This window comes from Paramormyrops kingsleyae, chromosome 7, assembly GCF_048594095.1.
Source record: "Paramormyrops kingsleyae isolate MSU_618 chromosome 7, PKINGS_0.4, whole genome shotgun sequence".
Taxonomy (NCBI): domain Eukaryota; kingdom Metazoa; phylum Chordata; class Actinopteri; order Osteoglossiformes; family Mormyridae; genus Paramormyrops; species Paramormyrops kingsleyae.
The window spans coordinates 20588008-20614923 of NC_132803.1; the positions used below are offsets into that span (position 1 = coordinate 20588008).

At 39.1% G+C, this 26916-nt stretch overlaps 1 protein-coding gene across 5 annotated transcripts; it reads left to right on the forward strand.

Moving 5' to 3' along the window:
• The first annotated feature begins 380 nt into the window (after positions 1-380).
• Positions 381-25849, forward strand: LOC111847072 (DAB adaptor protein 2). 5 transcript variants are annotated; one of them, XM_023817954.2, is made up of 15 exons: positions 381-419; positions 14415-14598; positions 17056-17195; positions 17489-17587; positions 17767-17898; positions 18175-18258; positions 19221-19247; positions 19388-19438; positions 19643-19705; positions 20740-21390; positions 22118-22295; positions 22411-23049; positions 24047-24174; positions 24342-24439; positions 24554-25849. In XM_023817954.2, exons 2-14 carry the CDS (start codon positions 14514-14516, stop codon positions 24411-24413), a joined length of 2349 nt encoding a protein of 782 aa, XP_023673722.1. In that variant the 5' UTR covers positions 381-419; positions 14415-14513; the 3' UTR covers positions 24414-24439; positions 24554-25849. The 5 variants fall into 5 exon arrangements, with proteins under 5 accessions (XP_023673722.1, XP_023673718.1, XP_023673723.1 ...); XM_023817950.2 differs by lacking the exon at positions 381-419 and adding an exon at positions 5889-6162; XM_023817952.2 differs by lacking the exon at positions 381-419 and adding an exon at positions 6376-6483.
• The last annotated feature ends 1067 nt before the right edge of the window (positions 25850-26916 follow it).

A 26916-nucleotide genomic window follows, 5' to 3' on the forward strand; every position in this document is an offset into this window, starting at 1 on the left:
TGTTTAAGCTCCCAGACATTTATGCTGAATTAACAGTAAATGGTCCTTTAAACAAAACATATGTCAAACATGTTTGGGCTGCCAGAATGAACAATATGGACAATGACCTTCCCTGACCTTCCCTTGACCTTTGCTTTGTTTCATACAAAAAAGTGCCAAAGTCACAAAAAACCACTGATACTCTTGGTAAATATTGTATCCAATAGGGGATTAAGTGCTGATGTCACTTTTTTTGCACTTCAGCTTCCTCCAGGCATGTCCAGGAAGAGCAAGGGAAAGTAATGTGCTGTCTCAGTCAATGTTACATTTCTCATGAAAGATTTCCTGTTTTTTTGCACTGAACTTTTGAAACACAGTTGGAAAATCATTCTACATTCCATGCTGATGGGATATGGATGACAGAAACCTCACAGACAATGGTAATTACATTATTTAGCAAAAAAAATTATGATTAATTTTTTAAAAATTTTATAATTAAATTATGTGCAGCTCTTGAACGCCTTCCCTTTAAATAAGAAATACATACAGTGTTACCTTTACTATAAAATATTCCTTAACTCTGTTGAGAGACTAGTGGAGAGATAAGGGAGGGAGATTTTTTCCTTGAAATCTTATCCATGAAAATATTTATGTCGGCATGAAAAGATACAGAGAACAGGACAGAAATGCCATCCTCTTCTAATACAATATTGTGCAAAATTTGCAGGCATCAAAAGCTATTTATCTTGGTAGTAAATTTATATGTGCTGAAAAACACAATTTAATATTAGAACGTATGCAACATAAGAGTAACAATAAAAACTTACACCAACATTTAAACATCATTTTCTATGACTACGTAACTTTCTCACAGAATTGTATCTTGTATTATTGTGTTCATTGTGGCTCTCCTATTTGATATCAGACTGCCATTTGCTTTCTTCTTCCTCCAAAGGTATAGCTAAGGCCTTTTCTAATACACTACTTCTCAGATGGTGACTTTGGAGGTTTACAGTATCGGTAGCACCAACAGCCAGGCTGGTGTTTCTGTTACTGTTACTAACCTGGCAAGCAGCTAAGGTAGCTTAAACCTGCTTTGCTTGGTGCTTTCAGCTCAATGCTAGTTACTTGGTTGTGGTGCAAAAGAGCAGGAATATCATGTGATTTCCTTGAAATTACAGAGCAAGGATATATCATGGTATTCCTCTTTAAACCAAAGTGACTAGCACTAGTTCTGTTTGATTAAATTCCTGGTAGTACGACTTCTGGTCGCTACTCCAGCCGCGCAGCAGCGTAACGTGCGTACTCCCAGCATCCTAGTTCTTTGTACTTGCGTATACCCATAAAATGGTGTTGAATAATGACATACGAACATTTCAAGTTACGAACGGCCGTTCAGAACTTATCTCATTCGTAATTAGAAGAGCGTCTGTATTTAAGTGTACAATCCAGCAAACGGGTACATTACGCAAAAAATAAATACAACAGAGGTGCCACGCTTTCACCATTGGGCCTGGTTATTTGTTGCAGGATAAACCTGGCCCTAGTGTAATACTGAAATAACAGAAACTAGAAAAAGAACAAATAAAAATTGTTTGTTGACCAACAGAAGGACATTATCTATCCTACACAATATAGGTTTTGTGTCATTTTAATTGTTAAAATGACATGCAGTTATGTATGGCTCCAATGAATCAAAGTTATGGATGGATAGATTTAGCCTCAGAGTAAAGTTACCAGCACATAGAATGTAGAAGCACCTTGAAATTATGATCAAATGGAATTCCCCAAGACATCACAAAAAATATATTGTTGTTATCTTTCTGGATATGGCCAGACATTTTAACCATTTCTTACCCCAGATGGAGAAAGTTTGTGAATCTTGTTATGAGTGTTCTTCAGCCAAGATTAAGGCTTGAAATGGTCCAAATATCATAAAGAAAATCATCCAGGAATCTGCAGATGTTTTTTGTCCCAGCTGAGGTCAGGGCGCATAAGTACTATGAGGAAAAAACTGTGGAGAAGAATGTGGATATGTGGCAAAATAAAAATCACTGCTTAAACAGTTAAACCTTATGCTAAACTTTATGTTCTACAAAGTCTAGTAGAAACGAAACAGTTTTGCAATAACAATCTCATATTAACAGCCTAGCAACTTAGTTGTTACTGTGTCATAGTTAGATCTGTGTTGTGGCAGTACTTGAAACGAGAAGCATATGCTTATAAACTCTCTAATATTACTTATTTAATGCAATTCAGCACAGAGGAGTTGGACAAAATTCTTCCACGGAACTATGAAATTACTGGAAGTGTTAAACTGAAATTGTTTCTACCGAAACTAGTTATTGTGTTTAAGAGGGTGCATGTACATGAGAGCACTGGGTAAAAAAAATAAATAAATTATTGTATCAATCCATCCATCCATCCAATGAGAAATTGAAAATGCATAGATGTCACAGTAGCACAGTGGTTTGCACTCAGGATTCAAATCTCGGCCATGGCTCCATATGTGTGCATGTCCTCCCCGTGTTGTTGTGGGGACTCTAATTTGCATCCACAGTCCAAAAATATGCTGAGGTTAACTGGAGTTACCGAATTGCCAGTAGGTCTCCGTGTGTGAATGAATGGTATGACTGTGCCCTGCGATGGGTTGGTGTCCCATCCTGGGTTGTTCCCTGCCTTGTGCCCTGCGATGGGTTGGTGCCCCATCCTGGGTTGTTCCCTGCCTTGCGCCTATAGGCTCCAGACCCCCTCCCCCTCTGAATAGGACACGGGTTTACAGATAATGGATGGACAGTCCTTCACATAAAGGCCAAATTAATTTTCATGGCATTGCATGTATAAAATTATATTATTCAATTCTTTATCTTCAGCTGAGCCAGGAAACTTCAGTACTACTTCAATGGTCCTTTTAATGCACAGACATAACTAATTAATACCTAATGATGAGATTGGAATTCCTGGAGACTTTTTCTGAGAGTGTTAATAACAGATTGTGCAATTTCCTATATAAAAAATGTGTTGTGAAATACATGGAGAAAGAAGAGTGGAATGAACACAATGTGCAGTTCCACAGCTAGCCGCTGCGGGGGAAGGACGGCTTCATACATAATATTAAATGTTTGGTTGCATTTAGCATGGAAGCAAAGAGCCATCAGTGGAGATTGTGGCTGAAACGGTGGATTTACTGTGAACTTCTTGCCTCTTCAGATACGTTCTGTTGAAGGTGCTCAAGAAATTTTGACCTCTCTTTCTCGAGGCTTTCTGTTAACATGGTTGCGAACCTTAAACATGGGCTATCATTTGAATGGGGTGCCAAGAACACTGTAATTTTACAGAGTACTTTACTAGATAGCAAAGTTTAAGTTGAAGAAACCGTGTATTTTTGTGGAACTTTATGTCTGTTATATATTTGGCATGGATCACCAAAAGATGCTATCATTTTATGTATGTTAGCAGCTGGAAAATATATAAAAAATGATGTAGCTATTCCTAGAGTGATCAAGTATTTTTAGTTGACTGGAACTGCCAGGAAAAACCAGCAAATAAAAATGGCAGCTTATGAACAATACTGCAAGTGCACTATCATTTGCAAGAGCATTCACCATTGGTCTAAATAAAGCAGGGGCTCACTCAGAAGACAGCTGCAGTAATTGTGGACTTATATGGGGAGGCCAACTATACCCAGCTTCTGCTGCTGGAAATGGAAGATGAGACAACCCACACTTTTTTCCATTCCATTTCATTTTAGGCTGGTAGAGATAATAACTGAATTCTGTCTTTTGGGGGATTTTTTTTGGTATTCAAGGGCCACAATGTATTACTGTGGAGTCATTCATTTTTGTGAGAGATAGCATTGATTGCAATTCATCTTCCTTAAACTTTGTAGTCATACTGCATGGGCTGGATTTGGTTTTAAATGAGATGATATCCGTGCCATATGAAGATATGTTTGTACAATTTAAATAGCTTAAATTTAGTTAGATTTTTTATAGTTTCATAAGTTGCTGAGCAAGGTCCTTAACCTCAGTTACTCCAGGGACTGTCTGATGCTGCCTACTCAACAAATGTTCGTTGCTTCAGATAAAAGTGCCTGATAAATAAATAAAATGTAAATTTGCCCCAAACATGCAATGCTCCATCCAGTGCTTAGAATGAATTGGTGGTATTATTGTGAGAATAATGTTGAGATGCAGAGTGTAGGATAAATGACAAGGCCACAGCACCTGAATGCAGAGGGGCACTCTGTTTCCTTCTGTATAATAAGCAGTGTCAGCAAAGTAGGGAAATTTTCTAACAGGAAGGAAGAGCCGTTCAGCACGGCTTTGTTCCAAGGCTAACGAGGCAAAAACACATATCCTCTCCACCTCGCACACTGGGACTGTCATTATCTTCTCCTGACAACAAAACCACACAGATTTTCACTTTGTAAATGATGTGTTTAAGGATTAATTTGTCTCTGCTTTTAAGGGCACACCACTGTTTTTGTCTTGGTACATGAATGCAGTGAGATACACACTAGTATTTCAGTCTGTCATTAAGTGGTTCTTTTGGCAGATTTCAACTGAAATGGGAAAGGCTTTATTAAATCTGCTGTAGACATATAAACATATAATCATTTATGAATTAAAAAAACAACTGTTTCCAAAATATCCATTAATCTACTATAACCACTCATCCAGGTGAGGACTGTGTGGGGGCCTGTGTGGGGGCCTGGAGCCTGTCCCAGCTAACAGAAGGCTGGAGGACACCATGGATGAGATGCTAGTCCCTCTCAGGAAAAACACATGCACACTTCGTAATACTCTAAGGGCAATTTAGAGGCACAAAATAGCTGAACTGCATCCTTTTGAACTGCGGGAGGGTACTGGAAGACACAGAGGGAACCCGTACAACAGGAGGAGGACTGTCAGACTCCACACAAACTTCACACACGATCTTGGTAGTATCAGAAAACATTGTTACCCACTCTGCCACCAAGCTGCCTCCAATGAGAAACTAGCTATATAAAATTCTAGGAAATTCCCAATCAAATTAAACAAATGAAGGTTAAATATTACTTGGGCTGGGGTGTGATATGGTAACTTAATAAATAGTACATTTGTCTCTTTTAACCGGGGCTGGAGGTTTGAATCCTGCTCTTGCATTATGGGATTCATGTGTTGTTCATGTACTTTGCTATTCTCACATAGTTCAAAGGCATTACAGTAGGTAAACTAGTCTCTCCAATAAGTCTAGACCAGGGGTGCCCAACTCCAGTCCTGGAGGGCCGGAGCCCTGTGTAGCTTATTTCTCCAGGACTGAAGTTGGGCACCCCTGGTCTAGAGTGTGTGTTGTGTGTGTGTGATACCAAATGTCCCCCACAATGTAATAAAAACCTGTTATTTTGACAGTATGGGGACCATTTTTTGTTCCCTTACATCAGGGGTGGCCAATCTTATCTGTAAAGGGTCGCTGTGTATGCGGGTTTTCGCTGCAGCTCCCTAATTATATTACTAATTAGAGGACTGATTGACTGAGGAGTCCTCACACCTGGGTTTGAACAGCTGACCTACATGTTATCCCAAAAACCTGCATACGCACCGGCCCTTTGTGGATAAGATTGGCCACCGCTGCCTTACATGCTTACATGTTCACGGAATGACAATAAACCTCTTGAATAATAATAATTATTATTATTATTAGTCATTAATTAATAATAACCATTATCATTAACTAATTAATTAATTATAACGATGACAACAACAACAATAATAATAATAATAATAATTATTATTATTATTATTTTATTATTATAGTAACAAACAAATAGGGCACATGAACAGGACAGGGATCCATTGCAGCGTTCCTTGTCATGGCCAATGGGGGTTGGAGTTTCCCGTCGCAATTATAGAAAAGGTATTTGTGAGCCGAGCAGTCGTGGCGCTAGGGGGGGTTAAAAGTCTGAAATAGCAGCAAGTCAACACTGCGGGAGGAGTAACCCGGTCCAAGGCAGCGTAGCAGAATCCAGGTCACCCTCCGACTATCCTATGAATATCTGATTAGACGCATTTCGGAGAGGCTGGGAGCTGGTTTGTAAGCAGGGTACGGACGGGAAACGAGCCGACCTGACCTCTCATTTTCACCTTGCCTGCCGGCCGGGAAAATATTCAGGAATTATGTGCCGCTTCAAGCCTTATGACGGTAAGCGTGCTCTGTTGCATGTATTACTTTATTAATCAGTGTTTTGTAGTAGGTAATTGTTTTTATTAGTTAAGATCACAACGCCGGACAATCGATGTCCGCTTTTGCCATGGCAAAGTAAAAAACGATTTAAAAAATGCCGCACGTATCTTCGTTTTGTTGATTAACTGCGGTGTGGCTGGCTTCTTTCGAGACAGCGTAATTTATCGCTTAAAGGACGCTGGAAACAGTCTTATTCGAAACAAAGTATCTGAAAGGATTACGCGTTATTACACAACTTGTGTAATCCGTTACTTTCTGGGTATAGTAAAGTTTGCGCAGGTAATGGGTGAGTTTTAATGGGCTGTCTTTTAACCCTTCCGTTGTAGTTTTCGTTATGCTAAAATAAAGTTTCTTTGTTGGCATCCAGTAAATTCAATAATTTTAGTATGAATTACACCAATTCCTGAAAGATTTAAAGACTTTAATCATATTGTATGGTTGTCAGTGATTGAATGGAACAAAATATGCGTCTATACCGCTATCCAACATCGGAAAAGCAGCTAAGGAAAATCATATCATTTGTGTGTGATTGTTATTTTTGAGACTTGAGGCTTGTTCGAAGCTTCTTTTGTGCGGTCAGATAAGTTGTAACGTTGGATCTGTCATGTTGATTATTTGCATTACCGTCTCTGCTGTGTATGAAATACTTTTATTTGGAAACGCAGGATTTTAACAACATAAAACTTGTTTGTTATGCGTCCGAGCATTTAATTTCAGGCATTAAAAAGTAGGCTTGCCGTTGTGAAAAAATGAACTACCTTTGTTTATCAGTTTTTCAAAACGACGCTGATGGTTAAATACACGTGGAATGGCCTTTTCTTAAAGATGAAATACTTTTGATTAACTACAAGCAAACCAAGGAAATAGCAGGCCTATCGAAGTGTGGTTGAGTGTAATTAGGACAGCATTTGTTAATGGCCCAAACGTGAAGAATAAATTGCAGGTCCAGTCCCCGGAAAACTATCAGTCTTCGCAACTGACACCCTAATTCTGAATGTTAAATGTTTTGCTGTATAAATCGGTAGCTGCAACATAGCTTTACGATCTAATAACAATATACGCTAAAATACGCTCGGTGACATTTCATGAGACATCACTCAATTTCTACAGGGGCTGTGTATGGTTCTCTGTCGATCAGTATTTCTCATGTAAGAACTCGTACATGTTTTATTTTTTTCTGCACTTTGATAAACAGGAAAACAGTTGTATATGGAATGGTCTTAATCTGTTGGAGGGTTGGAAATCCTCTAACTGCTTTTAGTCAGGATTAAAGTGAGTCATATTTGTTTAGCCAGCTTGTACTTCTAATGAGATGGTTAACTATTCAGGCTCTCATTAGTTTTAACCTTTCTGTCTGCAGCTCTATATTTTTATTACACAAACACGTTTACATTCATAGCTTTGTGGGGATTGTCCATTCATTTCTAAGGCATAACCCTAATCCAAACAATGACAACCTTAACCCCTATACCCAGCTAACCTCAACCATAAATAACAAAACAAAATACAAGATTATTGGCATTTCTAGTTTTTTGATCGCAGTCACATATTTTGATAATGAGTTTCCCCTTGAGGGGACCAAAAAAGTGGTCCCCACAATGTTTATTTTTATTTATTTATTTATTTGTCCTCTCACACACTCGTGTGCATTTATAGTGCAGAGACTTTATGATTCACCTTTTAACTGGTGGCTGCCTTTAGCCAGAATGTACAATGTTTTCAGCCCTTAGGAATGTTATTCATCTTGACTTTAAAGTCACTTTTATTCCTCCCAATTGCAGTATGCCCTTAGGCCTAATATTAATGATATTGTGTGTGTATATATTTGCAGCACACATTGTATTGGATTAATACTGCCATGGCTTTTGTTATTGTTGTCTGTGAAGTATGGAATGCAATTTTTGCATGTAGTAATGGCTGTAGTGCATGTATTGCTCTTCAGTTTTGGCAGAAAGTGCATTCCTGAAGTGACCCAGTGTTCCTTTATGGGGGGTGAGGGCAGGAGACTTGGAAGACTTGTTACTGTTTTATCTTCCAAACTGGTTAACTGAAGGAATAGTTTCTTTTTTTTTAATGTTGCTGACATATGGGTAATGGGGCAAAGTCAACCTGCTTCAGTATCTTAGTCACTAAACAACCGCATCTGTGTTAAGTTGTCATTTGATTGTAGTTTTATGTGTGAGAATATTCTTGGAGTAAATTTGAGGCTTCTACGCCATGGTTACATGTATGAGGCAGTATTTCCCAGCTTGGCTTTATTGGAAGCAGATGTTCACAGTGCTTGCCACAGTATCCTGCAGTCTTTAGCTTTGCTTTTCAGCCCTATCTGTTCAAGATTGTTGTGTTTTTGTGCCACCTAGAGTTCCATTTTGGTGTCTGTTTCTGTATTCTTTAAATGCATAACCTCTGCTGTTGGCTCTTGTGATGGTTCAAACTGTATAAAATAGAACAAATGCTTGTTTTAAGCTACTTTTCCCCTCTTGCATGTATTTCCAGCAGTCAGAATTCAAAGTACTTGTACATCGCTATTATGATCACACAACAGGTACATTCAATTAAATAAAATGTTTAGATACATTTATGCAGCAGTATGACTGTAACTACGTCTTTGCATCTTTAAGCACCCTTTTAGCTTCAACCCATCCCCCCCCCCCCCCCAAAAAAAAAAAACCAAAAAACCATAGCATTAAAAGAATGACTTGGCACTCGTTCATGTAATGGTGGTGAATCTTTCTCCTGTTCAAATTCCTGGGAAAGATGATTTTTTATTTATATTAATTTTTTTTTTCTTCTTTTTTTTGTCCACCCCCCCAACACCAAGAGTAAACCTTCAAGCTATGTGCTCAAAATGTTTAAAAGTCTCAGGAGACTTAAAGCATGGCCTAGTTCCCTCCATTACCCGTGTTCTGGATTGTAGCTGATTGAAAGGCTGCTGTATGCTCTTTCCATTGTAGGATCTAGAGAATCTTGTGGATCCTGTACTGTGAGCTTGCTGGACATGTAGACACACAGCTATTCACACTCCTGGACATTTTATTGGAAATATGAACTACCTGAATTTTGATTTTTGGTCATGTGCTTTAACTAACTTTGTTTTTCCTCCTTCCTGTTTGGAATTTTTATAAATTTGAGGGCTGACTTATAAGGTGCAGCCTCCCTGATTAGAGACATTGTAAAACTTCTATAATCGCTCTAAAGCCTGAAATGGGGGGGGAATATAAGCAGTGCAGTGTTCTTGAATGTATGGTTTTTAATAGTTTGAATTACAGCATGTACTGTATTGTTTGTCCTGGTAGAGGTAATGTTGTAGTGCTTATATTGTGCTTTGTACAGTAATCGTATATCGTTTTTCATACTATTTCCCAATTATTCTGACGAGCATGGCAGAAGAATGTGTACCATTGTACGAGTTGGCTAGAAAAGAACAGGTGCTCAAAAACGTCTGTTCATGGATGTAAGCCCTCTGGTCAAACATTGATAGACAGTTCAAAGGTAGGAGAGGTGTTTTGCTGATGGGAGGATATATCATTGTTTTATGTCAATGTAATGATGTGCTTTTCTAGAAAAAAATGGAAAAAGTGTGTGGTTGTTTCATTTAACAGGCAAGGCTACGAATGGACTGCAATGCCATATGATGCCTACTGTAATTAGACACAGTAGCTATACATGTATGTACCACCAGCCAAAGATTAACTAGGTCGGTTTAATCTTTAAATATGGCACTTCTGCATGCGAGACTGCTATCAAGGCAGAATTGAATTTTACAGGTTTATTATATTTTATGGCTTCTTGTGATTTGAGACACCTAACCTTGTGTGTTGGACACCCATACTGGTGTGTATGTATATGTGCTGCTTTTCCCCCAGTACTTGAAATGCAGATAATATTTGAAGCTGTTTGCTGCCTTAAAGGAGGATTTTATCAAGCTTCGTCATACAAATTAATTTGCCAGTAACCTTCATTTGTCTGGTGATTGCTGACACCTGCCGTTAAACGCATTTGTTCTGGATCGGTCAGGTCTGCCGTGCTCATGTCCTCCAGCCATGCGTACTGGCTTGTGCTGGTTGGACGGAGTTGTGGAGAGGAGGAAAAAGCCCTCCCTCCCACTCTCTGGAGGCCTGAGTTCTGGCACTGTGCTGTAAGACCATAGCTCTGCCCAGGGAAGCTGGAAAGAACTCGTTTGAAGTTCACATTTTGCATTTAACTCACTGCCAGTTATGGCCTGTGACAGAGGACGGCACCAAAGCCAGGGTGATGTAAACCCTCCTTTTTAATAGTTTCCCAGTACAGGAACATGGGGTTTTCTTGCCATTTAGCTTGAACAGACTCCCTCACTAGGCATTTTTAATGATGAAGAGCAGTATTGTTAGAGTGGGGATGTGGTATGTGGTTACAGTGCTATTTATGCAAAATGTATATCTGTTGGATGGGGGCATTGAGGGTTCAGCTTGGAATTGGACTTTTCCTGTTCGTGTTCTTGAGCAAAATGTACGTTTACTGTTTGAAAGGCACACAGTCATCCCATAGGACTAGGAATGCTTGGAAGATTGAAGGAGCAGTTACTGTAGCTCCTTGAATTTGTGTGGGGAATTTATTACTTAATTTTTCCTGGAACTCTGGCGTAATATCCTGTCTGACCTCTGCAGGGTGTTTTGGAAGCAATCTGTGAGGTACTGTGGGTAAAACTGTTACATTCACTGTTTATTTTGCCCATTTTCCTCAAAAGACTGAAAGAAAATGGATAGTTTTCAGATGTACAAGGATTTTTCTAGAAGAATACTTCTAATTCTTTTGAAATTATGTATTATGGCTTAAATGGGTGACTACAAGTTCAGGGTTTACTGCTGCCATCTTAATCCACAGTCCTATAGATGCTACCTAATGGGACATTTTCAATGAACTCCAAGGCATTAGCGATTTATAAAATATCTGTCACTCTTTGTTTCATCCTCATTTTTCTTTCAATTAGTATTTGTCCTTGTTGAGTTCTATTCTTTGTTTTTCTGGTATTCTTTTGGTAAATGTCTGATCTGCACCAAAAGTATTATGGGGGAAAAATGTCATTTGCCTACTTGTCCATAATGCTCCCTTTTTGGAAGTTAATATTAACATGAGTACAGGCCCATTATACTCCTGTTGACCTTCTCTTGAACAAATGAGTAATGGGTAATGTTAAAACCCTAGTTTAACAACTCAGGATTTTATTTCCATTTAAATCATGGCTGATACTTTTTTGTGAGCCTTATGACCTTAAAAATACTTTTTATATACATCTGCAAAACCAAATTTTAAAGGGGATTTTTGGGAGGAAAGTAAACAAACAGGCACTTCGTTTCAAAAAAGCATTAAATTTTGCGAGACCTTAAAGGCATATTGTAGCTCCTGAGCATGCTGGGAAAATGTAAATAGCCCTTTTTGATTGTGTTATTGTTAATTGTTGTTGTGTTCTCAGTTGTCATGTGTGAACCCTGTCCGATCTTCGTGAGTCTTTAGCCTCACCATCCATCGTCAGACCTCCCTGCGTTTCCTGTTATGTGTTTTTGGTGGATGTTTAATGCCTGTGTTAGTCCATTTAAGGGCTTAATAAAAGGGTGGTGTTTTTCCTTAAAGTGAGCCTACTCACTTCTCGCCGGGCCTTGGTGTGCATGACATTATCGTGTGTGTTTCTCCATGTTAGTTTTTAATGACACCCAAGGGGGTGGGTGGGTGGGTGGGTGTGTGTGTGTGTGTGTGTGTGTGTGTGTGTGTGTGTGTGTGTGTGTGTGTGTGTGTGTGTGTGTGTGTGTGTGTGTGTGTGTGTGTGTGTGTGTGTGTTCGTTCCTGAATGTTCAATACAGACATTCTTAGGTTAAATGTTATTTATATTAGCATGCACACCTCCCTCCTTTCTGGTTTCTGCTGCTGAGTTTCCTGTTTAAAGTAGCAGAGATGGCAAAATTCTCTATGGGAGATGGGTGAAATTGTCACCTACCACTTGTGATCTCACTGCTGGGGAAAAAAGATGGGTTGTGTACATAAAATGTATAAAATGGATGTGTAGTGTAACTTTTTCACAGTATGGTTAACCATAAGTGTCAGGTCTAAGGTACTGTTTTAAACACTATTGTTTTCAAGTTTCTTTTGGCTTATGATTCCTTGTAATTAAATGTTTATGCTGGTCCTTCAAAAACACGCATCTCTGAATTTTAACTGAGCTCTAACTGCAAAACTGCTGAGATGTTTGCATTTTTGATCAAGTGTCAAAACTGAATTTAGTTTTGTTCGTGCTGAAGTCAATGTTTTCTAGTGAAATGTTAAATCAGTTTTATAAACATCTGTGACTTTAAAGATAATGTGAAAATAACTTGTCACAAGATCTCTCTGAGGATGCACTTGCTACCAAAATTATTAACTTTTTGGTGGCTCAACCTTTGCACACTGTCTTGCTGTTGCTCTGTAGCAGGTTATTATGTTTGAATTGCTAAGAGGCACAGGATGAAAGTCAGTGTGGAGGTATGTCTAATTTCTTATTTGAGCACACTGTTATGGCTTTCTTTCCTCCCGAAAGTCAAAAGAATCCAACACTTAAGAGATATCAATGTTATGCTTTGACTGCTTTCTTCGCAATATGTTGCAGTTGTCCTGTAGATATGGACACAGTTTAAAGACCTACTTATTTTCACAATAGTGTGATCAAGTTGCTTAGGGTATTTTTTTTTTTCCGGGTATTTGCTGACCTATAAATTTTTGTTCTTAGGTCATTCTCTTTAAGGCAGAGGAAATATTGCTTGCTAAATATAAATAAGATTAAACTATGGGCTCAAGGTCATAAAATAATTCTTGGTCACATTTCCACTTATGATGTTTTTGCTGTTGTAAAGGCTTACTCAGTTGTAGGTCTAATGTAGTCTGTTTTAACTAAGCAAGATCTTGAATGATACTGCAGATGTTGATTGTCCAACTTCCTCAAAGGCATATACACAAATTCAAGTCTCTGAAGATGATTTGCTCATCTTTCTTTATTGAAAACCTTTACTTGTACTTCATGAAATGAGTTTTTTTCTTTTTTTCTTTTTTCATCTTTCTCAAGAATTGTGCAACTACCACTTGTCACATTTATACCAGGAACATACTGCTTTGCTATGCGTTGTCTGTGCTGATTGGACATTTTCGTCTTGTTTCCTTGTCATGTGACTTTTCATACCATAATGGCACTAGAAATCTTGATAAAAATGTAGATATTTGCATCTTGACTCTAAGTGTTTCGCATTTCAGCATGGAAAACGGACTGCAGAAAACCCTAACTGTGTCTTGAGGTTCCCTTTTATAGCTCCCAGATGCTGCAGGGGTTGGGCCATGTGGGTGGGGGTGAAGTTGCTCAAGCTCGCCCTGTAACTACCAAAGACTCTGCACCACTAATAGGAACATATGGTAGTTTCAGTTGAAATAACATGCAGGCCATTCTAGGCAATGGGGGTAATCCACAAGGTAACTCTGGGCCGTTTGACTGCTCATAAGGCTTTTCTAGAATTTATTAAATTAAATGAGTCTGAATATCAGTTTGCCTTATGAGCTGCTAAGGAAAATAGTAACTGAGGTGTATTTTTCCACCCTTGGTTTCAAGTTTTTTTGCACACTAAAAACTGCTCTTTGTAAAGTGACTTGCGTATGTACGCGTCTTTTTCCATTTATACAGCTGCACGTTTTGCATTCCCTTGGTGCTTTTCTCAGTAGAGCTGAAGTCTTGCCATTTGATCCTGAACAAACAGGTCTGAAACATGTTCAGAATAAACATAGACTGTAAAATTCAATGTGTGTGTTTGTACAATAAGATATCCATTTATAATATACAATACTGGGGTAGTGTTTTTACGTTGAAAATTTAGATCACTTGTGACAAGTAATTTTCACGTTATCCCCACACTCAGTAGTGCATTTAAAAATAAATAAATAAAAACATTTGCTATTATGGGTTGTTATGTTGAGTCAGTTGTTTAGGTGAATATAAACTTACACTCATTGCCCTGCTGTCAGTGAGCAGTATAGAAACATAAATCGAGCGTCTACTGGGGCTGACAGTCACTGCAGATTTCTGGCCTCCGAAGTTGTGGTCAAAGTCTGAAGCCTGTGGCTGGATTTAGAGGTCTGTTAATCAGAGGTGTGACTGAGCCCTTGACAGTGTGGGAGTAACAGCGGTGCACTGTTCCTGTCGGCATCTCTCCCTTCTGTAGGCGCCTGTTGACTATGTGTGACTGCTGAGAAGGAGCTACTGTGACCAGTACCACGTAGGAGCCGCTTGTCTGTTCTAATCGTCCCTGCGATCAGCTGAAATGTCAGCAGAAGCAGAAACCAATGTGAACAACCAAGCTGACCCAGGCCCAGCCAAGACCCCGGCTAAGAAAGAGAAGAAGAGAGGTGAGTGGCCTTGCCCACCCTGGTCTCCATCCATCGATGATGCGTACCACTGCCCCTTGTTACCCCACCCTCCAAAGTAAATCTGCGGTTGTGCTGAAAAGGTGTCCAGAGCTGCTGTTTCAGCGCTTGTAGTCTTTTTAACTCTCTGTAGACTGTGATGTAGCTAGAGGTTAAACAGGGGCAGCACAATGGTTCTGTGGGCAGCATGGTTGCTTCAGACTTCCGTGGGTCCACTCTCTGCATATGGATTTCTTATGTTCTCCTGTCATAGTCCAAAGACGTACATTCAGGTTGACTGGTGTCTGTAAATTGGACATTCTATGATGGACTAGCATGCCTTCCAGAATGTACCCCTGCCTGCTGCCTCCTGCCTCCTGCTGCCTGAGAGAGGCTCCAGGCCCCTCCAACAACAATGATCAGGATAAGAGGATGGATGAATCCATTGATGAGTCAAACATCTAATAAATGTTTCAGTAGCAAAAAAATCTTTCAGTATGCCTTTTTAATTCTCATCAAAAATGGAAAAAGCCATTGTACTTCATGGAATACATTTTAAAATCCTTTACTTAATGTCTTGGGAAACTACTATGAAATGTGGTTTTAGAAGAACCTACTTCTCTACATTGTAATTTATGAAAAGATATAAAAGGTGATGTATAAAGGCACCCACAATTACGTGATGCATTCCGTCTTGACCTTCCTGTCACCAGCTCCTAACAGTGCTCTGTGAACACTAGGTATGTTCTTTGCTGACAGGATACTGTACTGTAATGGAGTCGGCATTTTCTCAAGCAATGAATTACCACTGTTTGCATGTTTTCCATGTTTTATTCACCTCTCCAAGAAACCATCCGATGTAGGTCATGCTCCTCGGTGAAATGCAGTTGCTGCAGAGAGCATTGCAGAGCTCAAAGCTAATATTCTGTGAGATTTATTTTGCTAAGCTGATCTTGTGCTTGCCATTATTGTTTCTTTCACACCGATAAGCGTGAAGTGGCAACAGATCCAACAGAATATGAGGCTTCCCTTATATTCTTTGGCTTTCTCAGAGACTTCCAGCTGTGTCTGAAAGCTGATGACTTCCTGGTGTGAAATGAATAGAGGTCATATTTTATGGAGAAGAATAGTGTTGTATAGTTCCAATTATCACAGTGGCATTCCTAGATTTCACTTGACATTATATGGCCTGTAATGCTAGTGAATATTTGAGAGCTTAAATGGGTTAATTTTCAAACTGATCACAGAATTGTGTGACCCTTAAATGAATTGCTGATAAACTGGCATTATTTGAAGTCTGTGGTCATCCTCTAGTTTTGGTTCATTTATGTAATACAGAATGCTTCTTTGGCTATAATAGATTTACAGTATAGCATTATTGCAATATAGCACCTAGGCTAAATTTTAGCAATATATTGGCTTGGGTGAGTTGAGTTGCAGGTGTTTTTAATAGGGAAAGACTAGGTTGTTTTTTTAATGAGACTTTGTTAAATGGTGATCAGTGATTGTGTATTGGATGCTAACTTTTAAAATTGCACAATTCTCCACTAACTGGGTAACATTCATTGCTGTATACTTGGTAACATAATGCATTTTAGAGGAGTTGTGCTTCTTCATTATTTTCAAAGAATTTCTCTCAGTGAGCACAATGTGTATTTAAACTGCTGTGTAGCTCTGCTTACTTTATGTATTTTAAGAATCATGTTATTTGGAAAGGCCATTATAGACACTTTTTATTCTTAGTTACAAGCATTGGGTACTAAATGGAACTGGAGCTTGTTCATTGTATGAAACTGTTTGGTTTTAAACTGAATCAGATCTGATGCCCTTCAACATATGACTCCCCTCCTAGAAACTAGGGACAAGAAGGTTCTGACAAGAGCTTCAACCTTAACATACATAAGGGAGAATCATAATCATATCATGTTTTTTGTATGACAGCCTTAATTTGCTCTTATAGTGGTTCACTGTTCAAGTCTGTAGCTGAAGAAAAGCTACTTGCACATTAAATATAAATACCTTAAGATTTTAACAGAATGATGGATGGATGGATTTGACCGATGCGTTCACTCTTATAACCTACTGAAGAATGCTGTTTCCCAAAGAGAAGCTATTTCAGGTGTACAAATGAAAACTAATTGTCATGCTTGAATGGTATACAGTAGCTGAATGCATATAGATATCTTTGTCCTGTTGATTATTTGGTTGCCTTCTGTCTAATGCACATGGTGCCAAAATGTAATGCCTACATTCTTGAAAGTTGTATCAGCTGTTATACTTTATTAACTTTTGTTATTGTTATTATACAGATTATACTTTGACCAAAGTATAGCTTCCTCATCATATGTGTTACCAGAAATTAACAAGATTCAAAAACTTGACATTCGAAATCTTGATTTCATTGACAATTACAGGGTTTTTACTTTTACGATTTTTTTTGTATTTTTGTCGCTGCTACAGGCCCAGAAAAAAATGATGAATTCTTGCTGGCCAGGTTCAAAGGCGACGGGGTGCGATACAAAGCCAAATTGATTGGGGTGGATGATGTACCTGAAGCCAGAGGGGATAAGATGAGCCAGGACTCCATGATGAAATTAAAGGTACATGTTGCGTTTAGTGCATAGACCAGCGGTGGCCAATCTTATCCGCAAAGGGCCGGTGTGTATGCAGGTTTTTGGGATAACCTGTAGGTCAGCTGTTCAAACCCAGGTGTGAGGACTCTTCAGCCAATCAGTCCTCTGATTAGTAATCTAATTAATGAGTTGCAGCGAAAACCTGCATACACAGCGGCCCTTTGCGGATATGATTGGCCACCCCTGGCCTAGGGTGTTGCTTTAGGAAATGTATAGGTTTCCCCCGTTTTTGAGGCATTTGCATTTTATTTTGCATTCAGGGCATGGCTGTAGCTGCTCGATCCCAGGGAAAGCACAAACAAAGAATCTGGGTCAACATATCACTTTCTGGGATCAAAATCATTGATGAAAAAACAGGGGTGAGTGTGATCATTCAGTTTGGTGTGCTAACCTCACCCTGCACAGCCAATAAGGATGACACCCACAGTTTTGTTTACATGAATCAGAACTGTGGTCTCTGGTGTAAATATCATCATGAGCCTCGACAACCATGTTTGGTATGTTGTGGTTGATGCTACTGTCGTTTGCCTGCATCTAGGTAATAGAACATGAGCATGCCGTAAATAAGATCTCATTCATTGCACGTGATGTGACGGACAACCGGGCCTTTGGTTACGTATGCGGTGCAGAAGGCCAACACCAGTTCTTTGCCATTAAGACGGCCCAGCAGGTAGGTAGCCTTTCTCCAAATGTACTAAGTCTGCATTAGCCCTGCTCCGCCTTTTCTTTGAGACGGAAGAGAGGGACACTCTGGCTGCTTGAGTACATAAGACAACTTTGCTAAACAGTTTGTTAGGACCATTAAGGGATTCGAGGAAGCTAAATGGAAAAACTTCTTAAGCTGGCCAATAAGTTGATTATTGTACAGTCAGGTTAACATTAACTTGTGCTTCACAGAAGGATGCACTTGATGTATTGATCTGACAGGCTGTTTACACTCTCCTAGGCTGAGCCTCTAGTGATTGACCTGAAGGACCTCTTCCAGTTAATTTTCAATTTGAGGAAAAAAGAAGCGGAGGGTCCAAAGAAGGTAACTGCTGTTTGGCATAATGTCTGTATTACTTGAGGCAGTCAAAAAATCTTTTGTGGAGGGATTATTCTTTCATGTTTTCATTTGATTTACAAAGGGCACTCCTCAACACAGTGCACAATGCAAAATTTGTAATGTGATATACGGAGAACAATATCGGTCTGTATGTTTTTAAATTAGAATATGTGCGTACAGTCATGCTTCGCTTACAGACAGGGATATATTCTGAGAAATGCATTAAGGGATTTTGTTTTTGTGAAAATTCTAGAATGTACTTGTACAAACCTTGCCTACTACATGCCTACGCTACAGTAAACTTTTTATATACAAGCAGAAAGAATATACTCTAAAAGTATAATAAATACATGAATTTCATTATCATTATCAAGTATTATGCACTGTACATGAATGTTAATGCAGTTTATATGATTGGCAGTGCAGCAGGTTTGTTTACACCCGCATTACCACAAACACATGAGTAATGCGTTGTGCTGCGACATCACCAGCCGATAGGAATTCATTGTTATGCGGCACATGACGGTATTTGCTAAAGATGGGTGAACTTGCTGGAAGAAGCTATATAGGTTAAAAGGCTGAGAACTCTGCGGGTTTTCCAAGTTAAGCTGTATATGTTTGATTGGCCATGACAAAGATTAACAGTCCAATGTGGAACAAATTTAACAGTGAAAAGCTTTTCGTTTTTATTTCCAAAACCTTCATATTAACAGTAGGAATGCATGGATACATTTGTATGAAGCACTTTAGAAGTTGCTTTATTATTATTATTATTATTATTATTATTATTATTATTATTATTATTATTATTATTATTATTTTTATTTATTTTAAATTTGACCTTGTAATTTCTAATTTATTCATTTTTTTTTTTTTTAAAAGATACTTTATGCTCTTATCAATACCCACCACATAGAATGACCACTGTTTAACATTCCATTTTCTAGGATGAAACGGATAAGCAGGTGATTGAGGTGAGGTTTTGTTTTTGTCTTGTACCCTGTACTTTTTGTGATAGATTCCAAACTCACTATGACTCTGTACTGCATAAATGGTTAAAGATGATGAATTGGTGCTTTGAATTAAAAAGTTAATAATTAATTTGTGTTGACAGAATGGCCGTGATGCCCTGCTTGATGTTGAAGGTGAAGCAGATAAGTTAAAAGTGAGTATACTGATTTATTTAATGTAAGATCGTTAATTTAGTGCTATAACCATGTGACCGCCAGACATCTGTGACCAAGCTTGTCCTTCTCTCTTGCTCATTTGTTAAAATGCCCACTTTAAGAGGTTTCAGACTCTTCTGAGTCTCATTAGCTAACGAGCACATACAGCAGTAACAACATAACACTGCAATCTCATGTTGCAGACTGTTGAGCAGCTAGACCTGTTTGGAGACATGTCGACTCCACCAGACTTAAATTCTCCTTCGGTAAGTCCCACAAACAGATTTTATCATATAAGCATCCCGCATGGAATTCGCCTGCGTGATGTACAGTCTTCTATCCAGTTTTCAGTTCTGACCCCTGACCATTTCTTCAAATATGGCATAACATAAAGTGTAAGTTGAGTCCCCAGGACCTTTCACTTACCCCCTGTTAATTTTCAAAAGCTTAAGGCCAGATTTAATCGCGAGTGATATTTATATAAGTACACACCACGCACATTACTGTAACTGCTCCAGGTAGAAATGCCATTTGTCCCCCTACAGTAATGAGTAATGACCAGGAGAGAGACATCCTTTATCAACAAGGGGCTTTGTGTATGTCAGTGACAGAGGAAATCACATCTTTTGCCATATAGATACACCAGTCATTCTCACAAACTTATTACTGTAACACATTTTCTATAATATTTAAGGCAGATTCAAATTATACAGCTTCGTTGTCAAAATGGTCTTGCCTATGGGGCAGTTGATCTGCTTTATTATATTACCATTTGATTCTGTAATAAGGAAATAAAAGGTATTCCATGAAATCCAGAGCAAGAATTATGATTATTGATGGAAAAAAATAAAACCTACAAAAACTGAGCAAAAAAATTTGTTGCATACAATAAAGTTCAAAGATTTAAAAGCAATTTGGTTCCATTTGTTGCTCTGATTTTGATGTACCAAAAAGATGTCAATTGCTCTACACAAAACACTTTTAATGCTCTAGTTTGTGAGAATGATAGTGTTTCTGTCTGTATGAAATTTAGTGGTGTATTTGCACCTATTCTTTGAAATGTTATTACAAATCAGTATGTCCTATGGTGTGCAGGACTACATTCAGTGTGGCTTCAGCTTTTTATCATGCTCAATTCCAATCATCTCATATGCCAAATATTCAGTAATCTGCATGTCTGTTAGCTGATCCATAAAAGTTCACAAATGTCATGGCATTAAATCATTTTGCTCAGTTTGAGGGAGAGCTGTTTATCCACAGAACTGATTTTTGTGTCGTTTCTTTCTCTCTCAATGATCAGGAGACAAATGATATCCTATTGCTGGACCTTTCCACTGACATTGACAGCAATCAGAACTGTGTAAAAGGAAATCCCTTCACCTCTTCCTGTCCTTCTGTCACCTGGCCCAACCCACAGTCCAGCAACTCGCCTGAAAACCCCTTTTCTTCCCAGCTCAGCTTTTTTCCTGCTCCTATTCCCGACCCTTTTGGTGACGACCCCTTCTCCAAAAATGACCAATCAGCACACACCAATTCTGTGACCCCTGGCTCTTTCAGTTGTAGCCAGGATAAATCCTACTGCAACCTTAATGGGCCCAAGCAAAACGGTAGTCAGCATGGTGACTCTGAATGCTTTGGGCATCAGTTTGATGAGAGATCTAGTAAGACTGTGATCCAAACGCTGTCCAATGGCCAGTGGCCATTGGAACACACTCTGGGGGATGCCTGGAAAAAAAACGAGATCCCAGTGAAGGAACAGAATGGCATCCATTACAAATCTTCCCATAATCCTTTCTTTGAGAGCTCTGGCAATAGCCCACCCTTGAAAAACAAGTTAAACCATGAGCCAGTTGGGGCTTCTGAGGCCCCTGTAACTGCAGCAAAGGATTCTGTCCTCATTAGCCCCCCTCCGCTCAACACCAAAGCTGGACGAGGACGGAGAAACGTCAAGGTGAAGCCAGGAGTCCAGCCTCTCCTATTGCATGATCTCAATGTGCATTGGTCTGGGAACACCCCAGTTCTGTAGGTATTAGACTCTGAAGTACCTGCATTTAAATGACGGGTATGTCGTCATGTCAATCAGACCATATCATTTAGAGGAGTAAAAAGCTTAATGAATATCGTTAATGTTCACAATCTGTTAAGTGATAAGCAGTTGGCTATAAACCTTCAGAACTGGGCACTGCAGGGTTAGCTATCTAACGATCTAACACCTAACTAGGTCATGTGAATGGCTCATGCATCTCTGAGACTGTGCGTACCTGTGTGAGTGTAGTAATATATATAAAATATGATATGAAAGATGCAGCTAGGCATCGGTGGTTTGTGTTGTGGTGATGTTGGACCCCTAATCTAACAGTTAGTAGCTGTTCATGCAACTTAATCTAACCCCAGTTTTGTCCTGTTTTCGGCTGCTTGTTTCCTAGCCCATGCTCTGTTAACAACATCTTTATTATTCTTTTAATGCATCAGTGATTACCAGGTAAGTAGTGATGCTATTTGTGTTGAAGAGAATGTGTACCAGGTGTAGCAGATTTCAGCCTCTGATGTTAAGTATCGCTATTCTGTATTAAGGGTAACATGTTCTCTCTGCTGTTGCCTACAGATGACACTGAGAACATAAGTCAGGTAACCGGTGCTGTAAAACTTATTCTCATTTTTTAAATTGTTCTCAACAGTCTCCTACAAATATTTTTGGAGCCGACCTGTTTGGTTCACCTTCCCAAGCAGAAGCGCCCTCTGTGCCTCAGATGGACTTCGTGCAGCCGAACCCTGTGAACCTTTTCAACAGTACCCCAGCTACCACTGTCTCCCCATTGGCAGCCTTGAATAATCCACCTGCCATGGCGGCATTGGGTACGACAAGGTTTATCGTAAAATAAACCCCGAGTATCAGTTGTTTAGTGTGGCATTCTAAGATGCACAGCGTGTTGAATGCCAACCCTACCCAATACAGTTTTGTGTCCTGCAGGAAAGCTGTCACTGGGAGGTCCCGCAGCAGTCTCCCAATCAGCTACACCTGCATGGAGACCACAAGCCCCCACCATGTTCCCTGTACCTGGTGGTATTCCCCAGGTCACCATGCCAGGTCCCCAGGTCTCGCCATTCAGTGTCACATCTCTGCCTGGATGGGGGCAGACTCCTCCTCTCTTGGGGACGGCCGCTGCTCCCCAACCCCCTGCTTGGGGACAGGCTCTGGCTCCAGTGAACCCTGGAGCTTGGCCTCAACCTTCACCTACAGCTGGCTCTTTCCATTCTGGTGTGATGGCCACCTCACTCATGCCAGGGGTTATGGTGGGAGTGCAGCAAGCTTCTACACCTCTGCCCCAACCCCCACCTCGGCCAGCTCCGGTGGAGCCACCCAAAGCTGAGAACAATGCCTTCACTGCTCTGGACCCTCTGGGTGACAAAGAGCAAAAGAATGTGAAGGACATGTTCAAGGACTTCCAGATAGCTAAACCCCCAGCTGTCCCAGCCAGAAGAGGTGACCAGGCAGGTTCCACAGAAAGTGGAGCCTTTGCTGAGTACTTCTCCAACAAAGTTGGCTTAGCTCAGGAGGTGGCCGATAATGATGACTTTGACGTCAGTCAGCTGTCAGCCAAGATCAATGGTAATTAACACATTCAGGAGTTCCATTAACCTTGTGAATACTGAAGTATATGTCTAAAGTAAGGTACAATATTGAACCGATTTGATAAAAGTGCTTCATTAAGCAAATTAAAATTGCAGTGCAAGTGAGACAAAAACTAAACTGAAATTAAATAAATAAATAGAAATTAATAAAATATAATTAATTTATGGAAATGGAAAAATTGTGGTTTCTATTTTTAACTTATTTGAATGTAAAAGCCTGTGTATAGGCTAACAGATGTCTCTAAATAATCAAAGGTGAACGTAGCCTCTGATAAGTGTTTGAAATGGACGAGATTAGTGACCGAAGAGATTAGATTAGGCATGGGTGATACCACTGAAAATGACAAAGATGCACAAAATCGGTTAAAATATCGATATTGGCTGATGGTTGTTAAAAATAAAGATATCTGCATCTGTCCAATGTGTCAATATTGGCTGATATTTAAACTTAATCAATATTCTATTATTATTATTATTATTATTATTATTATTATTATTATTTATTTTGGAGATGATTGCATTGGGGGATCAGCAATTTTCCATAGTGAAGGATGACTGCCAGCTCATTCACCACTTGGAAGATGTCATGAAGTACCAGCCCACAATGCATTTGTAATTTATTATTAAATCTGGTTGGCAGATTATCCTTTATTTTCCAAAGAATAACAAAGCTATGTAAGGTCATTTTGCTAATCAGCGCTGGTAAGCTCTGCAAATTTCATCTCCAACAACTGCAACTGTTAATATGCACCTACACATTTTAATAAATGGAAATTAAATTACCTTGACATGGACATATAAAACATAGTCAACTAGTTTTCTTTGGAGTATCTGCAAAAAACACAGAGGAGAGTGTAGGAATCTTAGCAATAAGACAACAGGTAGTTTATTTTGTTCGTCTGAGAGGATCCCTGAACATTTGATGTTTCTGCGGTTTATGTCTCTGAAGTTGCTGCGCTCTATCCTCTGTACAGAGCCACCCAAGCCTATGCCAAGACAGTCAGTCTCCCCACCTGCTAACATGGCCACCTCTGCTCAGGCTGAGAATCCTTTCAATGATTCCTTCGGGGCTGATCCCTTTGGATCTGCTCCACTTACAATGGTATGTTATAATGTTATAGTTGTATTGTATGAGATCTCCTCAAACTCTTGAAGTATGTTTTCTTGAGTTATTCAAAGACATTCAAATTTCTGTGAATCTGAGTCTCTGTTCTACTACACTGCATATGGGAAAAAAAAAAGAAAAAAATCTCTGTTAATGTTGGGCAGGTTCCTCCTCCTGTCCAGCCAAGTGCTGCTGCTGACCTCTTTGGAGATCCCTTTGGGAACCCCTTTGCCTGATTACCACCAACTTTTCCAGCTTTCAGGTGAGACAACCAGGGTCTGATGTGTCCAACCCACATGTCTTTAGAGTTTTTTGTAAAAATCAGTATCTGTGGCATACTTATCAATTTTAAAAATCTGCATTTTCTCTTTAACAGCTGCAACCAAGAATTCCTCAGCCATTGTTGACCCAAGAGGCAGGAACTGCACATCAAGTTGCTGTGGTTGTTCCGGGTGTGACTTTCGCCAGACTACCACCTTAACTGAAATTTTGTTGTAATTTCCACTTTGATCTACACATTCTTGATAAATCTCTTAAATGGACAGTGTAACAAAGATTACATAGTGTAGTCTCTTGCCAAAGGTCTGTTCTGCTTCACAGCCAGCTAAATTTCCAAATGGTAAATGTATTGGTATTGTTTACAACAACAACAAAATGGGTGTATCTGCTTGAAGGGCATATATACCATTGGATTGTATTTCCATATTTATATAGAGGGATTGCCCAAATATGCTTACCCTTCCACATTTGTGAAATTACCGAACCTCTGCAGAATGTCTATTAAAGATGAGAATGAGCCTTTCTTAGTGTTCCGTGTTTACATCATACAGTACTGATGGCACAATCTCTAACTGTAACTGGAATTAGTATTTTTTGAGTTAGCTGGTGAATAAATGCCACCTTTGATGTAGTACTTGGTACTTCCACAGCAGACTTTACAATGTAGTGTTTACTTCCTGCAGCAAGCAAGGTATAAATCATGAAGTATGTTGCAGGATAATCGACTCCTACACAGCTTCAGGCTGTTTTGCACCTTCAATGCTTTAAAGTCACACATTCAGTGCTTTTTGCTAATGCTTAATCTATGAAATATTAGTCTTTTCTACTTCAGTTTACTGCTTGTTAGTCATAGCATTATTTTATTATACTCTACTGATATAATTACAGTTGTGGTAATGGGAAGATTATTCCAAATCGTCTCAGGACGTAGATTTTTCTCCGTACTGTGCTTAATATGCAAACCTGAAAATATTTTTCTTTCCTAAATATAAAAGATCCACAAATGACTTTGGTATTGATAATTAGAGGTTTATCTGATCGCTTGTGCTTTGCCAGAATAAAACGTGGGGCAAACGTTGAGAATCATTTAAGAAGTACCTCTGCGCCATATAATCACTGAATAGTATAATTAGATTTGTTAATGATGATGACATTTGATACTTTGATCAATTCGTGCGAAATATCTCAGCCCCTCCAACACGGATTTTACTGAAGATTAAGATATACCTTTATAATGAATCAACAACAATATGAATGAAAGCAGGTCTTATCCTTTTAAATATCAAATTCTAGTATACCATTAGGTGGCAGTATTTACTTTGGCATAGCGAGTTGTTTTGGAATGTATCTGAATCATAATGGTCTTCCAATAAATGTAGATATTTTCAAATGATTTCTTGATATCCTGGTGTTGTTTTGAATACAAGCTATTTGTGTGTCAGTGTCGGGTGATTCCAGATTAATTTAATCACTAATTACTTTGTAAATAGACCAAAGTTACATGCAGAAGATCAAGAGGATACTTAATTTGAAAACATTTTCCTGCGTGTTTAAAATGCATTTCAAATGGATTATGGTGGAGGGCTCCGTGGGTAGCACTGTTGCCTCATTCCTACAGGTTTGGGGTTCACACCCTGTCACCCCTCTGTGTGTGTGGAGTTTGCAAATTCTCTCTGTATCCTGCGGGTTTCCTCCGGATATTCTGGCTTCCTTCCGCAGTTCAAAGGAATGCTGCCGCGTAATTGGTGTGTATAATTGTACATGGCAGCCGATAGACTGCCATTATATTACACAGCCAAGGGAGACGCAGAAGAGAGAACGCGCACTACACTTTTAAAAGATACCATTATGGGTAGCATTTTGGATCATGAGAAGTCACCTTTATATTATAAACAATCAAACATTTAGAATTAATGTGACAACACATAATACAACTACCTTAGGCTGCCAATGCCGTTTGGTTTATTAATTGACTACATAGTACACACTACAACAATCGACATTTTCCCTAACCACGATCAAGAGCCTCAGACTGCATTTAGCATTTTTCCTTGACATATCCCATTAGGCACCACGAGATCAGCAATCGTTTGATCTGCAGAACAGGTACGGTATTTAACTATACAACAGGAGGTCAATCATGATTTATCAGTCAGCACTGACATTAAATAAAGATGACGTTTAAAAGCATGAACGTTCATTTAAAAAGTTCATAAAGGTTCAAAGGAAAACGAAAGACTGTCCGTCAAAAACAGAAAAACGATTCGTGTAGACGGTAATTCCAATCAGCACAGTGAATAATATTCTAAACTAAAGGTAGTATTACAAATATCAGGTGACCGGTTTCGTCAGCGAATGACTGGATCTACTTTGATGACGTAATCTTATTGATGGCTTCTGGTTATTGTATTTTCTTAAATGCAAAGAAGCCCTTTTCAAAGCATTTTAAACTACAATTCC